Source organism: Mytilus californianus, unplaced genomic scaffold (assembly GCF_021869535.1).
Source record: "Mytilus californianus isolate M0D057914Y unplaced genomic scaffold, xbMytCali1.0.p SCAF_9, whole genome shotgun sequence".
In the NCBI taxonomy this organism is placed as follows: Eukaryota; Metazoa; Mollusca; class Bivalvia; order Mytilida; family Mytilidae; genus Mytilus; species Mytilus californianus.
The window spans coordinates 87,348,615-87,371,935 of NW_026262745.1; the positions used below are offsets into that span (position 1 = coordinate 87,348,615).

General features: G+C 30.9%; 1 protein-coding gene across 12 annotated transcripts in view; it reads right to left on the minus strand.

The window, feature by feature from the left end:
• Window positions 1-2,549: 2,549 nt before the first annotated feature.
• Window positions 2,550-23,321, minus strand: part of LOC127716446 (transient receptor potential cation channel subfamily M member 2-like) — an 87,748-nt gene continuing 66,976 nt past the window's right edge. For 10 of the 12 annotated variants that reach the window (XM_052222643.1, XM_052222642.1, XM_052222636.1 and 7 more), the window contains 12 exons: window positions 23,146-23,290; window positions 18,997-19,122; window positions 16,073-16,172; window positions 14,635-14,857; window positions 12,602-12,907; window positions 11,132-11,272; window positions 10,198-10,452; window positions 8,364-8,541; window positions 7,631-7,787; window positions 5,489-5,697; window positions 4,824-4,953; window positions 2,550-3,706 (listed from right to left, as the gene is read on the minus strand). In XM_052222643.1, coding sequence (XP_052078603.1) covers window positions 3,553-3,706; window positions 4,824-4,953; window positions 5,489-5,697; window positions 7,631-7,787; window positions 8,364-8,541; window positions 10,198-10,452; window positions 11,132-11,272; window positions 12,602-12,907; window positions 14,635-14,857; window positions 16,073-16,172; window positions 18,997-19,122; window positions 23,146-23,290 — 2,124 coding nt within the window. In that variant the 3' untranslated portion in view covers window positions 2,550-3,552. The other 2 variants (XM_052222646.1, XM_052222647.1) reach the window with 2 other exon arrangements.

Sequence of the window (23,321 nt, forward strand, 5' to 3'; positions counted from 1 at the left end):
TGAATGATCTATATTCTATTGACAAATGCTCCATTTTTGATATTTTTGGGTTAAGTTTACTTGTTACACAAACAGGATAATGATCACTGACAGCATAACTAGGCACATTTACTTTTGTAATATGGTCTACATGGGTAGTATAAATATGGTCTATAGTAGTTACACATTTATCTGTAACTCTTGTGCGTTTATGTACAATTTGTTGTAAACCATACAAATTAATACAGTCCTTCAATTTTTGATTTCCGACAACTGTATGATCTATATGTGAATAGTTTATATTGAAATCTTCTAAAAGTATAATTTCTTTATTTTCTGCTGACGCTTTTTCTATTTCTTTTTCAACTGAATCAACCCAAGATTGCAATGAACTCGGTGGACGATAAAAAATGCCTATTAAAATAGAGTTTCTGTTTGGAAAAATAATTTCAATCCATAAAGATTCAATACTACCTATTTCTAAATCGATTCTTCTCTGGTGACATACACTATTTCGTATGTACGCAATCACACCTCCGCCATCATTAATAGCGTTTCTATCTTTTCTTTCTATTTTGTAATCTTCAATTTGTAATGTTTCGGTACCAATTTCATCATTTAAAAATGTTTCTACCATACCAAATATATCAAATAATTTTATTTCCTCAATTTTGGGTTGTAAATATTGAATATTTAAACAACCTAGTTTAAACCCTTTTTTAAGTAACCAACTTGCTTCATTATTTCTACTTCTATTTACAGAACTATGTGTTTAATTTTGACTCTTTCTATTTCTCTTTTGAGATTTTCCCCAATTAATATTATTAATGTTGTTTATGTAACATGTACATTGTATACTACTACATTGATCACATAACAGATTTAAAATATTATATCTGTTTTAAAAATTAGAACAAGCTAAATGCTACCTCTGAATATAATCTGACTTACGTACAGAATTTGGTAAATGGAAGTCAAAAAATGGTGCTCTATCTACATTTTGTCTATTTAGCGCAATATTGTTTCCCCACGAGTCACGAGAATTCATATTGAGATCATTCCTGTCCTTTACGTTTTTAGTGTTGACTCCTGAATGGTTGAAATTTCTTCTGCTTTCTGTTGTGTTCATGTTACTCCGTGATTGATGTCTTGGTTTTATAGGGCTCCTTCTGAAGTTGTTTGTGTAATATTGGTGACCGGAACTTTGGAATCTATTTCTGTTTTGTTGGTTCAAATGATACTGTTGTGGTTTTCCCTTGAATACTTTAATTATTTTATTTACATTTGTCAACAGCTTTATTGTTCCATATCTATTTAGATGAATGCCATCTATAGTGTAAACTGATTTTAGCTATATGATCATCCTTGTAGACAAAATATTCATAATTTGATATAAATTTGACATCATTATGCTGACACATTTGTTTTAGGATTGTGTCATATTCAGTGACATCACATTGTATCCTTGGCAATATTCCAGACACAATTGCTCGACAGTTTTGACTTCTTACATAGTTAATAATTTCTTGGTAAATGTGCACATCTATGTGGTAACTTGAACCCAGCCTACGTGTGGTATTAAATAAGTGGGACAAACGGGATTATTTTATTATTAGTTTGAATTAAATAGTTTCAGTAACTGCGAGTACTCAAAATTCAGACTTCCGTATTAATTTGACCTATTGGTACAATTCGTAATGCATTTTTGTTTTTTTAAAGTTTACTTATTTCAAATTATTTCTCGTCTCATTATTTGTAATATATACCTTTGATAAGTATTTAGTATGACGATATACTGCTATTCTGTACTATCAACAATAAAAATATTTATTTTATAAAAATCATTTCCGTGCTCCATGTACTCCTTACAACAAAATGTGTTTTATTCATATGTATACGTTGTTTCATTTAACAGCATTTTTTGTCCAAGGTCATAATAATTATTGTATTTCTGATTTTGTTTTACATCTCGTCTGTTTTTTTTTATGAATTTTGTATTTATATTGTGGCAAAGATCAAATTTATTGGTTAAGTGTGTGTTTACTTGTTTTTGTTGACAGGTCTGTTGATTGAGTTACGCCAATGCAATTAGCATTTCATAATGGTCTTTCTATTTTGTCAGACTAGGGTGAAGGATGTCGCCTATTAATATGTTTAAACCCGCTGCATTTGTTTAAACAGGTTCTAAGTCATGAACCTGTTTTGGTTGTCGTTTTTATATAGATAAGACTGTTGGTGTTTCCTGTTTGATTGGTTTTACACTAGTTATATTTTGAGCTCTTGATAGCTTGCTGTTTGGAGTGAGCCAGGACTCCCTGTTGGAGGACTTATTTTTACCTATGATGGTTTATCATTACAAATTGTGACTTGGACGAAGAGTTGTCTCATTTGCACTCATTCCAGTTCTTCTTATAACCACTTATTACAATGCACAAAAGCTGAAGGCTGGTAGTAAATTATGTTTATTTTTTTTAAGTTGAGTTTGATAACCTGCTGATAGCCATCACGTACCGTTTTATAATTAAATGTCTACAATCTTCTTTTTCTAAATGACTCGTAAAACGTAATCATAAATTTTTAAATACTTTAATATATAGAAAAATATACATAATACTTGTATTTTATTACAGTATGAAATATATATTGCTATTAAATGAATAATTTGATTTTTTGAGTTCTTAATTAATCTTGCGGTTTCTTTTTCCATTTTAGTTAAAAACAATGTATGCATGTTTTTTTTTCATATACCGATGCTTCAAAACTAAGATGAAATATATGCAAGGATACACAAAAAATAACAGGCATGTCTTTGTTAGCTTTATTAAGAGCTTAGGCGTTCATCTGTTGGTAATTCAATATGCAATACAGAAGACAAAAATGTATTTCCTTATTTTGAAATAATTATGCAAAAAGTAAAATCACAAAAAAAACTGAGCTCCGAGGAAAATTCAAAACGGAAAGTCCCTAATCAAATGGCAAAATCAAAAGCTAAAACACAGCAAACGATTGTCATATTTCTGACTTGGTACAGGCATTTTCTTATGTAGAAAATGGTGGATTAAACCTGGTTTTATAGCCAGCTAAACATTTCACTTGTATGACCGTCGCATCAAATGAAAGATGCATTTAGAAGGCTCCTTCGATAGCAAATTGTTTGTATTTAATGTTCAAATATGAAAATCATTGAACTTCAATCTACACTGTAGATATACTGGAAGATATTACATCGAAATAAAGCCTTAATATTATCGATTCTAAAATTTTAACCAATCTAATCAGTCAATAGTAAGGCAACAAAAACGTGTGTCTAGTTTCATTTAAGTCTTATAAGACATTTTTGCAGTTATTAAAACACACACATAACCAAAAAAAAAAAATGCACACCCAAGTAAAACACACACATACACTAAATAATTGAACTACCAGTCTATTTTAGAGTGTGTCTCATTGAGGTTTTTATAGCCTAAAGTATAATCTTGATTCAAAGTAGCGACATTTTACAATGCTAATATAAGTTAAAACTGCTTCAGATTTGTATTATTCAAATTGTATTCAATCATATTCAAAGGATTGTTATTGCTTTGGAACCTCTACTATTAAAATTGGTTGCCGTAAACGCAAATTTTGCATCTCATTAATCATAGATTCTCTCATTCGATGCATTTCCTCTTGTAAAACCTCTATGTCGTGCTGGGCAGGGGTTGCATCGGTTTCTTTATTCATATCTCTGTATAAAATGTACAAAGCAATAATTACAAATGCAAATGTTTCATGTGGTAAGACTAAACAAATACAGCATTAGCCTATTTAGCTATTTATATGCCAAATATTCGTATTCATAACTCGAGTGTGTATAACGTTTTAGGATAAAATAAATAAGATATATTATAAACATTTTGCCTAACATAAGCCTTACATGTTCGATACAATTTTTAAGCAAATAAGAAGTTAACCTCATCACTTTGTTGACTATCTAAACATGATCGGGAGTGTTTCTTCAAGATCAAATGATGATGATATCGCAATAAATCAAAATATGTGCTCTACAAGAAATATGCGAATAAGATATATTCACTAGTAAACTATTTTAGTCAAAGATTACTATTTTGACATAAACAACGTAAAAAAAGGCGGAATTAAAATAGACTTAGTCTATTTCGAGTTATAAGCATTTGTCAGATGTGTTCTTCGTTCTAAATAAGCACTGAACATGCTGTTAAATGAAACAACGTATACATATGAACAGATGTTAATTGATAAACAGCGAATGGGTTTAATATAACCAAATGATATTTATTTCCTGTCTTAGAATTGACTAAAAGATGTTCACAAATATATAACAGTTTGTTTGGTCTATCTAAAGCTGTTGTGATAAACATAAATGAAAGTTTGCTTTAATCTATTATCGTATATTGTAATGACATGAGATATTTGTTTTTTTATTTCGTAGAAGCGTCTGAATTTTGAATGTTTACCAATGTTTAACTACAAATATGCTGATTTCCAATCTATCAAGAGTAAGCAACTAAAATCATATTTAGAAATGTATTATTAAAATGCTGTTGGAAAAATTACTAGATAAATATCTCTTTATTTTCATATCATATATATGGTATATATCATTATAACATAGGCTACAGATAGAAGAAAAACTGACCTACATTCGCTTAAAGAGTAAAATTTGTATTACCCATGCACGTGATTATGCGCAAACGAATACAGATTATAAATGAACAGCATTTCACTTTGATTTGTAAAACCGTCAAACAATTTAAAATCCTGACGACAAAAAAGCTCAACTGTGTTGCTAAACGTTCGTCTACTTATTTGTCTCAAAGATTTACCTTTCATCGGTCATCATGTTCCTAGCAATATATCTACTTTTTGCACGGTAAGGTCCATTTAGAAAAGTTTGTACTGCAAGGTTTTCAACAATACGTAGTTTTTCAATTTCTTCTTTGTCATATTTTAATACTACAAAAAAATGTTCATGTTACTTTTCAATGAATCCATTCAAACATGACATGATAATAGAAATATATAAAGGTTTTTGTTGATTGATAGCAGCAAGAAGAGTAATTGATACGACCTTTAACTCATAAAAGGAAGAAATGTTGGAGGTGCCAACTGGTTTTGTTGATATAAGTTATACAGACAGTTCAATTTGTATACAAGTTCTTATTTCAGTAGTGAACGATCTATGCAGAGAGCCATTGTAATACTTCAATATATCTTTTGCTGTTTGGAAATTACATCTACATAGACGCTACCTCTACTGCCCTTTTTGTAATTTAAGATATCGAAACATAAAGATGGCAATCTAATGACAATATTTGTAGAATATTTAGTACAAGTTAATAATAGTAGTTATTGTTATGTACATGTTTATGCAACACATCAAATGGTTCACATTTGTATATTGGTTGTACTAAAATCTGTCTACAATGTCATTGTTTTAATACGGCATTACACTGCCATGATATGAAATCGTGTATTTTAAAATACTTACTAAAGGCGCTTGCATACATAGTTTTCCTTTCTTTGCAATTTCGTAATCTGTAATCTTGTATTTTGTCATAACAGAATACAACGATTCGACATAAATGTATTACTATTGGAATAGGAAACATTGGCCTGTCATAGTATTCATATACCAATGCATACATGTGGAACTTCCAAATAATTTCAGAATTATCTTGTACTTTTTGGAATGTATGCCTGTAAAAAATAAAGTTTACGAAATTCACAATGTGTCGTTATGCTACATTTACTTCAGAAGAAGGAGGCACCATATAGATATTCATTACTATATACATATATAAGAAACAAAAACAAAATGGCATTTTTCAAATATTTCGAATATGTTGGCAATTGCATTATCACCTTGTTAAAAAGCAAACACAATTCAACATCAACCGGTCAAAATAATCTAAGGTCTTTCTACCTCATATGTTACTTTAAATATTGCAACAGATTATAATTATACCGCTTCATATATATGTTTAGTTCCTTTTTTTTTAAATTATTGAGACAATCAGCTATGTCCTGTTTGAAAGAAGTCAGTCTCGTAATACATGATACCTTACGTTTGACTTATTTAAACACTGTGTGGTTTATATGTGTTTCATTTTGACATAAGGGAGACATTGGACTTGAAATGATAACGAAAATCCAAACCGGTTTCATATGATAGATAAGTTTAACCTTATGTTTATGTACATTTACATTATATCAATCAAACTATTGCAAAGTTCAAAACTCAGAACAATAGTTTTACCGTTGCTTCAGACCTCACGTTCTGCTTCTGCTCTGATGACCTAATTTTAAATGTGTTTATACGGTCGATGATGACTTACATCATTACATACTACTGATGTCAAATACTACAAAGGACAACACTGTTAATATATGCAATCAGACTGCTTCGTTCCAAATAAATAAAAATCATCACGAGGCTGTAATACACATTTAAAGGAACAAGCAACATTGTTCACGCTTTGAAAGCAAAAACAATAAGACAAATAAAATACTGCTATTTGACTTCCACTCAATACAGTATGTATCAAAAGCGCATTAAGAGTACTAACTAATACAAGAAATATGATTTCAATTTGTTGCAAAAAACAAATGTGGAGGAGGTAATATAGATATTGTAACCTAAATATCAGGTTATGTTCTTCTCATATATTTTATGATGGTATGATACTAAACTCCTAACGAGAGGGATTGTGCTTGATATTCAAATGATGAAAACATAATCTCTCAATTATTTTAATTGAGGTCTGGAGCTGGCATGTAAGTAACTGCTAGTAGTCCTTTGTAAACGTATGTAGCATTGTCATTTTCTTTAGTTTCTTTTGTTACCTATTTTGTCATCGGACTCGAACTTTTTTAAACTGGGTTTTTCTGTGCGTATTGCTGTGTGTTTTTCTACATTAGCTGGAGGTATGGGCGAGGGTTGATATCTCGCAAAACATTGTTAACTCGCGGCACTTTTCGCGCCTGTTTCCAGTCAGAAGCATCTTGCCTTTTTTAGTCTTGTATGATTTTTTTTTTTATCTTAGTTCATTTCATATATTTCGGAGTTAAGTATGACGTCCATAATCACAGAACAAGTACACATTTTTGGTTAGTGACCAGCGGTAGCACGCCTCCGGGTGTGGGGATTTCTTGCAGTGTTGAAGACACATTTATGGCCTTCGGCTGTTTTCTGCTCTTTGGTCGGGTTGTTGTCTCTTTGACACATTCCCCATTTCTGTGCTCAATTGTATTCTGATTCATGAATTATTTCTTGCATAAAATGAATAAACAGATCGAAGCACCTCATATCTTTTGGTAAAATATTGACGTTCGTATACTGTCAATAAGCTATGCCTCCCATTTTGTCTGCAGAATACGTACGATTACAGAAATGCTTGCCTGAATTAACCATTTCGAATGTAAATCAATAGACATATTTGCAAGATTAACTATCACGATGTCAGAAAAAGCTTTAATCAACAATTTTTAAGTAATACTATAAAAATAAGAAATTCAAATTGTTGATCAAAACTATGAAAACAGTGTAGTCAAAATATCTTATGATACGAAAAAACCTCGATGGAACATATGCCATTTATCATGTTCTATGTATTATACAATGTATACTTACGAAAACATCGCTATAAGAATATTGACTAACAAAATATTTGTCAGAATCAAATACACTGCCAGCAGAGGGGAATTAAATTGATTAGTTTGTGCACATCGATCCATTGATCCGTTAGAATATAAATGAGGGTCATTTGTACATTCCGATGGTTCTGCTCCTAAGTAATATAAAAATTTCAAAGACAGGTTAGAAATAATTATTTTAAATGAGAACAAACAGAGAAATCAAATTCAATAGACGAAGAGACAAATATCGGAACAGCTTTATGAAACTGATATAACTATATTGTTTTAATCAGTGTGATCCTTAAGTTGCTTACAATTGTTTCCTTTAATTTACTCGTTTAATCCGCACATTTTTCATGAGACATGTATGTTGAAAAGTTGTCTTTTCTTTGTTGTTCATGTTAATGAATTGAAGTATCATTAATGTATACCTTACCGCTTTTATTCATATTTCGTTTTTATCAGAATATTTATATTGCGTTGCTTGAAGTGTTTATACTTTTTTATTTTTGTTTTGTATTAAATCGTTGGAAAAAAAGACACGTCAATTAAAGACAAAATGCACTTTTTGTTTAACAAATATACAACAAAAGCAGCAATTATAACTACTGTAATAAATTATAATCAAAGAAGAAGGCTCTAAATGTCGACAACATTTGCAGGGATTAAGATTGCAGAAACGAAGTTTTAATTGTAAACACTAAACCACGTATAAAGAAAACGAATACCTTCAATGCGATCTAAATTAAGCTCGCCGTACAACTGCCAGTATGGTAAATATACAATGTCTTTAAACAGTTCCCAAGGGGACAACACCGAATTAGGGAACAATACAGCTTGGTACATGATTCCAAAACTAAATACGAACAACACGAACAGCGCAATGAAAAAAGCAAGGTCTTCAAGCTATAAAAAATGCAATATAATGTTTATTCTTAGTGGTTTGCATTTTACATATTGCAAAGCGGATGTTAATTCTTATCGTACAGTTCAACGATGTCGAAAAGAATAAAAAATATGTTGTTCAAATTCATTAGAATTTCCATACCCTTTGTCATATTTTAATGTTACCTCTATTTTACCAAAAAAAGTTATAAATAGCAATTTATATACATAAAAAAGGCCGTTAGTTTTCTCGTTTGAATTGTTTCAAATTTGTCATTTCGATGCTTTTTAGGTGTAATACCACCAAATCATGGTACGTCACATCCGGTTGTATACGAAAATAGGTCAAAAAAATATTCCCTTGCATTTGACAGTTGTAGGTAATTAATCCTACATTTTATTGCAGTAAAACATTTCTTTGTCATAAACATATGTCTTGGGTATTTCAAAGCACAATTAATTTTGTATTTTGGGTTTCTATAGAATATTTTGTAAACTTGAGGTTACATGGTTACTAAATCTTGTACACAGGTTAGTTGATTGGTTAACTTCCAGTGATGGTTATTTACTTATATGCAATGAAATGTCATGTGAATTTTTTTTCTATAGAACTGGACAGGATAAAACTTCACTCAAGTATTTCTTTATTTAAAACAAAGATAAAGTCTGCACAATTTTTTGAAAAGTGCAAATTTAACAAAGACTAATAGGGGAAAATCAATGGTAGTATTACACCTTATATAACTGACTATGCGGTATGGGCTTTTCTCCATGTTTAAGGTCGTATGTTGACCTATCTTTGTAAATTTCTGTGTCACTTGGTCTCTTGTGAATAGTTGTCTTATTGGCAACCATACCACATCTTCTTTGACAGACACTTGATAATTAGTACATTGCGTCTCTATAACCGTAAGTTTGTTTGAAATGCTATGCTATTCTCCGTAGTTTAATTATATAGTTCGTATAAAACAGTATTGAAAAAATTAATTATTGTTGACTGTATATAAGTTAGATGCTGCATATTTAAAGGTTTACCATGCCGTTTAACCAACTTCGGATTGCTTGAAGAAAAACCTCCAAACGATCAATCTTTCATTTGACCACTCTTGACATATTCATTGGGTTATACTTCTTCAAAAACCTTAAAATATGCATTATCTATAACTATTCAACACGTTTAATATGATCTTTTTTATTCGAACCAAAAAATATATATCAACCTTAAAGTAATCTAATTATGTCAACTAATTAATCAATACATCTATATAAATGTCGGTGAGTTTGTTTCATAAGGAGGATTCAATTCATGAATACACTATTCACAAGAAATCTTGCGTCTTATAGCTTGCATGCAATCTATAAAAAAACCACATCAAGTCAGTTTGATGAAATATTGATATGCCGTTTGCGATCAAAATTAGTGAAATCGGTGAAGATGACTCTAACGAAAGTCAACGTGAAGTGACTATTTGTGGCAAACAATTAAAAAGTTTGTTTGAAGCATTTCAGTTATGAATAAACAATGATTAAATCATACAAAAGTTCATAAACTTAATAAAAATATGGCTGACAACCAGAACGAACGACCTACAGGGTGCTGACTATTGACCGGTGGACATATATAGTGTGTAGCGGTATACATAATGGTACTTATATTTGTTTAAAATGTTTACTTACCATTCTTCCTATCATTATAACCTTGGGCCCGATATACCTTGTAACGAAGAAAAAATGCATGCTGCGCAAGATAAACATCGATAAAGTGATTGCATAAGTCAATCTGGCAAAGTAGAATTGTTCAGAATTCAGTAAACATCTTAGAAGTACAGACATGAGGAATAGGAGATACATAACAACGTCGAATATATTCCAAACATCTTTAGCCCACAGCCTTATGTTCTTTCCAAGTGATCCCGTGTCTGTCTGTAACATCTGTATATGGAATAATGTCAAACATTTGTTTGAATAAGGTGAACATAACAAATTTGTAAAAAAAAAACAACAATTAAGTGTTGATTGTTTATGACTAAACTATGTATTTGACATACATGTCTTCTTTTTGATTTAGAAATAACAAGTCTATCAAGAAAGCTTGATTATCATTATGTACAATTTGAAGAAAACAATTATGCAAAGAGTATTACTGAATTTAAATGTAAAATCAAGTGTCTTATTAAAGCATAAAATGTAACATATGTAATGGACACTTAAACAATAAATTATAACGACATTGTGAGTTGCTTAGTTAACTGATACGTTGCAGTAAGTTCAGTATAGGTTAGACATTTGACTTGAAGTCAATTGAACGATCTATATCCATATCGTTCAGTAACTTTTATATATGAGTCACATATGAATTATTTCTAATGTGTGTAATCAGAATTAGAATTGAATTACGAAGAGTACGCGTAGTAAGAATCTGTCTTAGACAACCTCAAGTTTATGTTCGGGGTACAGTTGCTCAGTATAACAAAGTAATTATTTTAATGTTTTCCACTGAATGTTTTTTTCTGTACCAGTATACTTAACATGAACGGAATTTAAGATAGTTGTTCTGTAATTGTCCTACTCACGAAGTACTTTCATTCACAAATATCACAACTTAACATACCTGTCTTATTTCTTCTATTGCTAATGACAACGCCCAGATCCATGTCAAATATTCAAGTATAGATGGCGAACTTTCTGACAATGGGTACATATCCGTCAAAACAAAACAAGCAAAGATCGCTACGAATGCTAAGTAAGTAATCTAAAAGAAATATGATACCTACAATTGTGTAAAACAACAATAATTTCGATAATATTCTTTTTATATGCATATTAAGTTTATCATTGTAAATATGCCATGTATGATTATGATTTTGACTTCAACACATTTTTTGACAATTTTGTAAATATACTTTCTAGGAACGGTTTAAATTCACAACATTTTTTGCGGTATCTTACCGACAATGTTAACAAAACAAAACCTTGATTACACAACACATTTGTTAGAAATGCTTCTACAATGACTCATTAATCATATATTTCATAAATATTTTCAGTAATTGTTCATTTCAAATGTTTTGGTGACATGATATATTATCGAAATCAACCTTTTTGACACGTGTCATTTTAATGTGGTGCGTTTGTAAATTAAAAGCCAGGTTCACCATAAGTTAGGAATAAAGAGAAAATCTATTATTCTTTGCCATTAACAGAGATGTGTGCAAAAGTGACCAAACATACAATCAACGTTACGCCATATTATAATAATTACTTAAATATATTTAAAGGTATAACAGCTGTCGAGGAGCATTTTTTACATTTTAAAACCTGCTATAAAGATATCATAGGTAAAATCTTCCGTGGTAGGTAACCCTCTCATTGTATAATGATAGTAGTGTCTCTGCAATTTAAAGGTAACCACTCTTATGAAGTCAGTTTTCTATTATTCTGAAAGTGATCTTCATACCCTTGTTTGACACTATGTAAAGTTCGAGTTCATTGATATGGAAACTCATTTGTCAAACCTAAGGGAAAACATCACAAAATTGCTACAGCATAATTAAGGGATTATATAGACTGTTAGGATAGCTTCATGTGTTTACAACATTGAAATGGAGATTCATTATACAACAATGAAGAGTAAGGTATCACAACTATATAATTCATACATCAGGCGAAATATGTCAATAGGACATTTAAACGCATCACTCTTAAATAAATCACAAATGCCACCCCCCACCCCCCCCCCCCCCTCCCAAAAAAAAAGAAAGAAAAAGACGAAACACAAGACTTAACATAGAAAGTTTAAGATTAACCAACACCCCCCCCCCCCCCCCCCCCCAAATAAAAAAAAAAAACAACAGGTTAATCATGTGCTCGTAATAGGTAAGCATTTTAACTCGACTTGTGGCAACCGTCGTATGAAATTCAACATTTGAAGAATAACTGATTGTAACATTTAAACGAGTTGCTATAAAAACGCGTACATTAAAATACTTTTGTTAAAGGTGTTAAAATGCAGTTTGATTTCAAACTTCACATACAATTATATATTTGTGTATAAAATAAATAAAAATAGGGAAAAACATACCATATAAAAAAAGAATTTGACTATTGGCGTTCTGTAAAACAGGTATATATAGTAAAACATCAGACTACAAAAGTTCGTCGTGTTGCGATCTGGTTTTTCTACCTGTCTATTTTCTTTCTTCATGGTATCAAAATTACTTTTCTCTGTTTCATTTCTTTTCTTTAGATAAGACCTACTTGTCTTTCTTACATATCTAATTTCAGGATGTATTTGCTTCGAAATGGTGTTTGTCTTTTGACCGTTTTGAATGGTAATAAATCCAATGTTTTGAATGATCAGCATTGGAAAAAACATAGCCAAACCAATCTAAAAATGTTAATAAAATTATTACTAGTGTAATGAAACAAACAAGTAGGAAAAATTGACAATATTAAGTTATATTGTCTGCCATGCTGTCATTGATGAGTTGAATTAATCTTAATTTGCGGAAATCTTTTGAAATAAGTCAAAATCGTTCAATTTGTATTGTTTAAAAGAGGGGCGAAAGATACCAGAGGGACAGTCAAACTCATAGATCGAAAATAAACTGACAACCTTATAGCTAAACAAAGAAAAAGACAAACAGACAAATAATAGTACACAAGACACAACATAGAAAACTAAAGACTAAGTAACACGAACTTGGAGTGACCTGAGATAGTCTGGAGGGGTAAGCAGATTCTGCCCCACATGTGGCACCCGTCGTGCTGCTCGTGTTGTTTTCATTTTTTTCATCATTGGGTCGATACCTCTGCTGATGGACTATCAGTCCCAGAGGATATCATAAGCTCAGTAGTCAGTACTTCGATACTGACATGATTTATATCAAACCATTCTAAAATTGTCCGTTTATATATTTTTTGAAATTATAAAGAAACTAAAGTTTCAACTCCCTCAGGCAAAGTTGACCTTAGATGAATTTCGCTATTTGTTTTATTTATTTTGGTCATATAGCTCTTCGGTTTCGGTACAATACATCCTCGGATTTCAAATGTTTGAGTTTGAGTTTGAGCAATCTTGATGAAGGTAAATGCAGAAAAAGCTCTTCGGAAGCATAAAATTATTAAACGTATTGCTTTCAGTTTATTACAAACCCGGTAAATGGTCTCACTCAGTAGGTCAAATTCGTGAAAAGAGAAGGAGATTATAGGGACGAACTAAGGATCATATCGGTATCATCTTTGAAACGGATGTTCCATAACGGTCAACCGTTTCGTGATGGCGTCCGTAAAATTTGGAACTCTTGGTTTAATGGCTTACTTGTGAGCAACAACCTCTATCAAGGAAATCATGATAAGAAATACAAGCCCGGGAATGTCGTATCAATTGGTTTTAAGGGTAAATACGATTAACGACTGAACATAGTGAATATATAGTAAAACACAAATACTACCTTACTTCAAAATCATTTGGCAGATGACTATTTATTATTGTATGTTAAATTGTCTTGAATTGTTCGTTTATACACTCTAAAATACAAAGATATCGCTGAAGGTTTTAAATGCAATTTATTAACCACCTTCCACTTTTTTTAATTGTTTTTATAATTCGATTATAAAAAAGGAGTGTATCTACCGGACTACTGACAGTCATATAGACTATCAGTCTACTAAACTCAAAATGTTATATTGTATATTTGACCCTACATTTAAGTTAATTACGTTATCCTTTTTAATAGGTTATAGCTTTAAAACATATTGCTGTTCTTATTTTATGTAGTAGGTACATCTTTGGCATACTTATAGTTAGAACATTAGTATATTTTCACATCTTGAATGTAACAGAGCCTTATATGTGCAAATGTTACACAAATATTGAAATGAAATGATTTTAATTGTGTTACTATGCATATGCAGATACATACGTTCAATTTTTCCCTTTTTGCAATTGTTTGATGTACTTGTACAGCAATTACAGAAAAAAACATGAATAATTACACGATCATTACATTCATATGTTTGTCGGAGTTTCATGTTGTTACTCTCATCACTGCTAATACAACACATTATATCAAAATTTTCATAATTTGATTGCTCAAATATCATTCAACATACCCTCCATGATGGTGTATATAACGCAATATCTCCCCTCCATATAGTGTTGAGCTTAGCTTGACAAGCGGTAATTGCCATAAACGTCATTAATTTTTGCGAATAAGCAATCGCCAAAGGTGTAGAATTGTATCGACCGACCTTGGTGACCAGTATCTTGAGAGCTTTGTCTCGATCGCGATTATACATTTCTGTGATCACTCTACAAGCTAGTGTTTCAAAATAACTGAAATAATGAAAAAAAATAGACGATACAAATAGAAAATCAAAATTAAATTGACAAGACTATTACAACGCATAATGAAGTAAATGAAGTAAAAAACATCAAATTCTGTAAAAAAAAAATTTGTAAATTAAAATTGTTGACGTTTCAAATCATATCTTCGATACCAAAGAACAAAATCAAATGTTATGTGTATCTGTTCACCTTCAAACGAACATTGGCTTAATTTGGAAAAAGGAATGCGCGAATGCGAAGCAACAAACATGTTGTTTTTCAGTTTCCTGGTCGAATTCTTCGCCAATTTCAGTATCACGATGTAAGTGTACAAGAATTTGCATTTTAAAGGGTTTATCGATAAATGGAAAATGGCTGTCAAGAAAAGGCCAATAATGCTGAAAGTTGCGTTTAACACCACATAGTAGATGACTTTAAAAATCAACTACCAAATGGTCACCTTACGGCCTTCATCAACGAACAAAGTTCATGCCATATACTCAGCTAAAAAAGGCCCCGAAATGACAAATGTAAAACAATTCAAACGAGAAAACTAACGGCCTAATTTATGTACAAAAAAATAACAAAATTTAAATATGTAACACATCAACAAACGACACCCACTGAACATGTTAAAAAGTCGTGACGATTGATGAAACTGAAATGTACTATAAACCAGCATATCTACTTAATATTTCAATATTTGTTGCAACGCACAAAAGATCACAAAATGACATTAGTCTCAAAGAAAAACATTTATGATTTGAATATAAATGTTTTTAGGATAAATTGTAAAAAATGACCATGTTTTACGTGACGTTCTCAAAATCACATCCGTTTAAAGCCAAGACATCGACAGTATACCGACAGCTCTGATCAAAGGAGTATATTGGTTAGAAGTTGATTCGGTGTGGTATATAAAGAAAGTTGTAGTTTATTCATTATATTATTTATATATATAAAAGATGTATTTTTGCTTTCCATGTCGTTATAGATACTATTGTCTCATAAAACGAAGTGTGCAAACGTGATTAATAAGGACAATTGCAATTTATTAGATTTCATATACTACTTACAGTTCTATATCATATACATTTGGTCTTATATCTTGTTTTCGTTTTAAAGATTTTATTTTTTATTTACGTTGTTTACGTTTTTCTAAATACGTAAAAACGTTATCTTATAAAATTTCACTTTAAATAGCACTGTGTAATGTTGGCTTACCTAGCATTTTCACGCAATGATGTACTGAGATCCATATGACTAGAAAAGTGTGCCCTTTCAGCTAATTTATTTAGTAATGCACTCGCAAATAAAGCTGAACCTAAAACATATATCAAATCAACATATATATGGATAAACATACTACTACTACCGTCCAAAGACTTTCTTGGTGATATAACTTTTCTTAACTAATATTTAGTTTTGAATATTGCCAAATATTTACAAATTAAAAAAAAACACAACAAAAAAAAAGATGCATTCATTTCGATTAATTGCCTTATAATTGTTTCGTCGTGTTGTCAAGTGAATATCCACCAAGTATAAACACAGCATAACATATGTAAAATAAAAAGTCAGAATTGAAATATCCACCAAGGATTTGTATGTAGTCTAATTGATGCAAATAAAAATCAAGACTACAATTATGTGGAACACAGTTCGTTCCAACGACAAGGATGCCATCCCGATGTAATAAAATAACTATACTAAACAGAAAATATGAAAAATTTTGATTATTCATTTCCATTGAAGTTATTAGCCAGGCTAATAATGTTTTAGATAATAGATATTTTGTACATTTGTTTACAATGATTTTTATCAACGTTGTGTGAGGGAAGCAAGCCATAGGCCAAACAAATTTGATGTTTTGATCTTCAGACACCTGCTAAAAAATAAAGCGTGGGTAAGCCAAGTTTTTGTTTTTGTTTTTGTTTACTTTTCCTTAAAATGAGTTTTTTCTGGCGCGATTAATATATATTTTTAAAGTGTGAATTAGAAGTTGTTAAATGTATGAAATATGTTGAGTAATTAAACAATGAGGGAAACAACGGATGTTCTTATGCCTACCGTTTGGTGTATAGATGCCTGTACCGTATCAGACTTTCTTTTCATACTGTGGATTAGTTAAGTTGGGATAATTTATCAGCTTGGTCGGATTCAAAAAGTAAAATCACAAAAACACTGAACTCAGAGGAAAATTCAAACAGAAAGTCCCTATTCAAAGGCAAAATCAAAAACTCAAACACATCAAACGAATGAATAACAACTGTCATATTCCGGACTTGGTACAGGCTTTTTATGTAGCAAATGGTTGATTGAACCTGACTGTATAGCTAGCTAAACCTCTCACTTATATGACAGTTTTATTTACATATAGATCATTAGGAAGCCAAGCAAACCACTGCAACTTCATTTTTTATGTACAAACACATTTGTGTTTTACATTTATAGTCATGGTTCTCTTCTTTGATGTGAAATTATCAAGGGTTTAACAAAAGGATTTATGCACCTAGGATAAATGACACATGTTAATTAAATGAAAAAAATATGAATCCGTTCGAACAGTTACCAGACTGAGGGTACTTTATTGATTTATTTTTGGTGCGTAGATTTTAGTGGCATATTCAGGGTTCTTATTATAAGCGAGGTGAATATTTCTTGTGTTATCCTAAAACAAAATGCGAAGTAAGATAGTTATCTTGGTCCCTAGTAATTACATTTTCCCTTAAGATGCCGGTCATTCCATTGAGATACTTTATTCTAACTAAACAAACTGATCTTTACTTTATTACTTAAATCAGCAAATTATTTATAAATCAATGAGGTCAATCTCAATACATTTACATGCATCTCTCGTTGGTACTCTTGAATTACCTATGCAAAAGACGGATTCTCTGTGCTTACCAAATGACTAAAAAGGGGATATAAAGTTTTGTAAAAAACAAATACTTCAGTGATTTTCAAATAATTTCATAAAAGAACATATTCATATATTGAAAATAATAGTCGGTGATGGCGATGGTTCTAATCAAATATTGACGTGTTTGTAGTAACCTACCGATGTTTGTTTTTACATCCTTGATCAGATCTTATAAGGTAAAATATGCGCATGGAATCATTTTGCATATAAGTTTATTAATTGCCTATCCACAACAATTGGCTGACACAACAACTGCATTTCGACATCCAGATTTTTTAATACCTTATCAACAAATCGATTTATTAAATATGGGTTTAAAGCGATCATTATACAATATAAAAGCGTCTTTTAATTTGTGATAAATAAAGTACAGACTTATCTAAGAGCGGCACGCAGACTACACATTTGCGGAAGCAGTGATCTGTATTTATATTTTGAAAAGTAAGTTATCCAAAAGAGGAAAGAAAAATACATATAATTTTAGTTTCTTGTGTATAATTTGGAGTTAATTATGACGTCCATTATCACTGAACTAGTATACATATTTGTTTAGGGGCCAACTGAAGGACGCCTCCGGGTGCGAGAGTTTCTCGCTGCATTGAAGACCCATTGGTGGCCTTCGGCTGTTGTCTGCTCTATGGTTGGGTTGTTGTCTCTTTGACACATTCCCCATTTCCATTCTCAATTTTATATAACTAGGAATCAAATTGTTGTGGCTTCATGATATTTTTATAAAAACACGGAACATTGAATTGTATGTTCTTCAATACATCGTTGTTTTATCTCATTAAGCATACCTCTAAAGCTAACTGTTCGTAGACTTCAACAGTCATAATGTCATCGATTTTCAACAATTTGCTTTGAAATGTAGACACAACTGATTTGTCGATTTTCTAATTACAGTATCGGTCGATCTCTAGACGTCTAACTGCCATTTGTTGAGAGGCATTTTTAGAAGTGAAAATTAACTTATTTTCCAATTCTCATAAACATGTTATATTGTAATGTTTACGTTAACATTTTCAAAATAAAAAAACTTGGTTCCTAAAATACACTAAAATTTGGAGGAAAAAAAAACAAATGTGTATAAGGATTTATAATTTTTAACTAATATACCGCTTTTCGTTCTTTGAAAGACTATATAGAAAGAAGATATGTGTTTTTGTATATGTGTGTGTTTGTGTGTAAGTAATGAACAACGTTTCTTATATGCCAAAAAACTTACATGTATTATCAGTGTCATGTTTCCAGAATATCATAGCCATTTCTTTCCAATTCACCATGATGGCCCATACAAACAAATGATGAAACGGATAATCAGCATATGTAAGTTCTATTTCTTCAGGTTTAGCTGTTTTTACGGAAAAACAAATGAGTTCGAATTATCAATAACATTTTTGAGTTTCAGCAAAAGAACTGATAGATAATAGCAAACGAAACATGCTATTCTCGTCATTTGAATATAATCGTTCATATTCTCTATTTTTAATTTGGTGTATTGTCTTTCAAAACGTGTTTTGATTGTATTGTAGTTCACATGCAGAGACGAAATTCCTATGCATATTTATCCACAACCCGTACCAAACAGCTAGGGGCGAATAAAACTGCTGATTATCAAGTAAATGGTTCATTATATGTGCGAATTCACCAACATAAATATGATTCATCAAAGAATCTTAACAGGATCGATCTGATGTCATTTTGTGTACACTTAAGGTAGCACTACAGTCAGAATTTTCTGATCCAACTAACAGTCTTTAAAGATTAATTTCTCTAAAATCACTCCATGGATTTTAAAAATCTTTAACTCATTTTAAAGCTGAAATATGACTCTTTCTTAATCTATAGATTAATTTATTTTTGATATAATTAATCTCAAAATATAGCTCATTAATTGCCAAAAAAGTTCTCTTCCAACTTGAATGAAAATGGCACATTCAGGTCAAATGGTAGGAAAAATTTGTTTTCATCTTTTTATTGATGGGCGGGGTCATCGGATACATTTTGTTAAACTTAATACCCTAAGCATGAATTAGTCCAAGAGGAGAAGATTTATGTAAAAGATAACAAAAATTTACGAAAAATTGTGTTAAATTTACTTTGAAAGGCCATAGCTTCTAATGGGGTCAATTTTAGTCATGTTGACTTATTTTGAGATCTAACTTTTAGTATAACTATTTTATTTTCCGGTACCACAATTTCCCGATGATTACAAGAATTTATTAATATCCAAAGGATAAATTGATTTAAAAAAAAACATGGTGTTATACTACTTAAAATAATGGAGGACTGCTGAACCAACGCCTCTAAAGTTTCGTGAAGGTAGAAATTCCTTAAAGTGTATACCGACGGTATGCAGGGTTGTCAAAAGAAACAACAGATCTAATTGCCACTAGATTGACTACAACACTTAAGTTATTTGCAATTTTATTAAGTCGACATGTTTCGCCGATTAGATCGGCGTCATCAGGACATAGTATACATAAAAATAAACTCTGAAAGACTTTAGACGTCAGGAAATCGTGGTACACTTTATTTTCGAATGCAGAGGGCCGAAAATAGTTATGGCCAACCTCTCTTTTAGTATTGAAAAATCAAATAGTAGTGTTTGAAACTTGGACTTTGGTTCAGTCACAACTTCCCACAAGAGCGTATGCAATGATTCGCTTGTTGCTGTTTCAAAGAAAAATTAAATGAAGTTAATTCTTTTTGAATGACCATGAAATAATATAATTTAATTGCGGATGCCACATGTGGAGCAGGATCAGCTTACCCTTCTGGAGCACCTTAGATCATTCCCAAGTTTCTGGTGGAGTTGGTGTTGCTTAATCTTTATTTTTTCTGTATTGTGTTTTGTAAACCATTGCATGCTCGTCTTTTTTTTCTTTTTTAGCCATGGTGTTGTCAGTTAATTTTTGATTTATGAGTTTGAATGTCCCTCTGGTATCTTTCGCCCCTCTTTTACACCACATATGTTGGTTGCTATGTAATCAGTAGTGTTGCTTAAGATATTTTTAAATAAAGTATCAATATGCACATGATGCATAAATGATTTTTAATGTTATTTTAATTTTTATCAGGTATTTATATTTTTAAGTTATGCTTGTTATCCATGAATTGAGCGTGGGTATTTTCAAGTATCAGTTGGTTACTAGGCATTTATGTCATGAATTAGTGTTGCTAAGGAGAGATAGGCATATCTTAATGCACAATTGGACTCTTATTGGTTCTTTTTCTACAGCAGGCTTTAAGTGCCTAATTTTGTGCATTTTGTTACAAATCAACATTGTATATTTTCAGGCTCAGTTGGTTGCTATGCAAAGCAGATGGTTGTTATGGAGATTTTATGCATATTTTCTTCTCAATTGAATACGCTTTTGTGTGGCATTTGTCAGTACAAATAAAATCATATGTGCAATCTTTTTTTTTATATTATTGACATCTATAAGGTGACAATATTTGTAGTTTTTGTACCAAATTGCTTCCGAATCACCATAATGTTGGGTAGCTGCCACCAATATAAATTCAAAAGTCTACCCAATTTTATTTTTTCTTTGAATTATATGATAGTCACTTTTTTTTTGTCAATACTATATTTCATATTATACACATCATGATTTTTTTTACAATTTTGACCCAAAAATTGCTTTTTTTGTGAAAAATTTATAAACTTGAACCTTTTGATTTTTCTGTTACCATAGCAACCATTAATTAACTTTTTTTTATATACGATTTTTTTTAGCTTATCATTTTAAGATTATATATTTAAAATATTTACTTGCATTGACCACTGTTCTTTATTCTGATATAATATTTTATGTCGGAATATCCTGTTTTGTGCCAAAAATTGTGTCTCAGATTGACTTTGTGCATTGTAACCATTATTTCATTGCCAAAAAAGTTTTTTTTTTCTTTCAATTGATGGTTATTTCTTGGTATATAGTCTTATAAGCCTACTATGTTCATTTTAACCAAGGTTTTATGATTTTTTATTTTTTTCACTTTCCACCTGAAGCTCTATGCTTATTGGCACAGCCTCTTAACATCATTACTCTCACTATAAAATTAATTTTAATTTGTATTTTAAAAAGAAATATACTATGACTGAAATTAGCTAAAACATTAAAATTGTTCAATTAAAGACATGTTCATAAAAAGATCAAACCATCCCCTTCTTGAAAATAGACTGTCCCAAATGGTTTTTGAGTTTTATGGAATTGAAAAATTTCACATAAAATTAAAATGCTTAAAACTGTATTTAAATGTTAAAGACCAAAGAGAAGAAATTTAAACAGGCAGTCAGAGGCCTTTAAAGATACTTTCACACTCTTTCCATTTTTTTCATTTTGGTAGATTTTTCCCCTTTATATTTTTTCCTTTTCATTTCTTTTCTTTTTCTCTGTTTACTTCCATGCTATATAATGAGACCATACTATTTATCTTGTGGTCAAGGAACAGCTGGACACTGGTCAACAGATGGTTGACATATTAGCCCCTCCCAAATGCCTATATATTTAGATTAATAACCGTGTGTTTTTATTTACATAACTTCATTATCAATTTACTCCCTGTTGTAATATAATAATAAAATTGGGATTTTAACAAACTGTGCAGAATTATTCTATCTTCAAAATTATGTGATTAAAAAATATTTTCAAAAAATCATTGCTAGACTGTAGTGCTATCTTAAACTCTATATGTCCTTCATTGGATTTGTTAATATATTCCTTGTCTCGCTGTTTCGGATCTCAACCGAAAACCGTAATAGTTTGATAGTATCTTGATCTGCATCATCTCAATCGAATTATGTTTTGTCACGTATTTATTCTATGGTTAATGTTTTTTTTATTCATTTGATATGCAATTGTTCTCTACTGCGTTGTTGTTGCAGTTCATGAGTCTACATGTTACATGTTATTTTAAATGATTATAAGGCCGTGTTCATATTGACCTAAACGCAGTGTTGTGTTTGTGTAATTTACACGTAAAATACACACAATTACGTTCCCATTGATAAAACTCTATGTTTACATGTAGTTTAAATATTGTTTTGCCTACATGCAGTCGATAGTCAATGTAGGTTTTGTGTGGGTTAAGTGTACACAACACAAGATATTTAGAACATAAAACAATGCAGTTCAATTTACATAGAATCGAACTAAAATTTCTCGGACTATTTATTTCTCTGTAATTGTGTCGTTTGTCCTTGAAGCAAAGGTAGCGTTTTACGAGAAAATATGTATTAAGTGTTATTCTAAGCCGAGAATGTCACAGTATATTGTCTGAGATCTGAATAATATATATAATGTATTGATGATATTTCAAATGACATATTTTAACTACATTCATTGCACCTTAAAATAATATAACTTACATGTACCATCAGTTTTAGGAATGAGTTTGTATAATTCAAAATGTGTGTCTCCAAGCAGGTCGCTGATGAAATTGTGAACGTTAACCAGTATTTTGTTTGTTACTTTTACGACCTTGTCCTCTTTTTCACCGTGATGTTTCCTTTGCTAGCATTTTGAAATAAAAAAGAAACAGTCG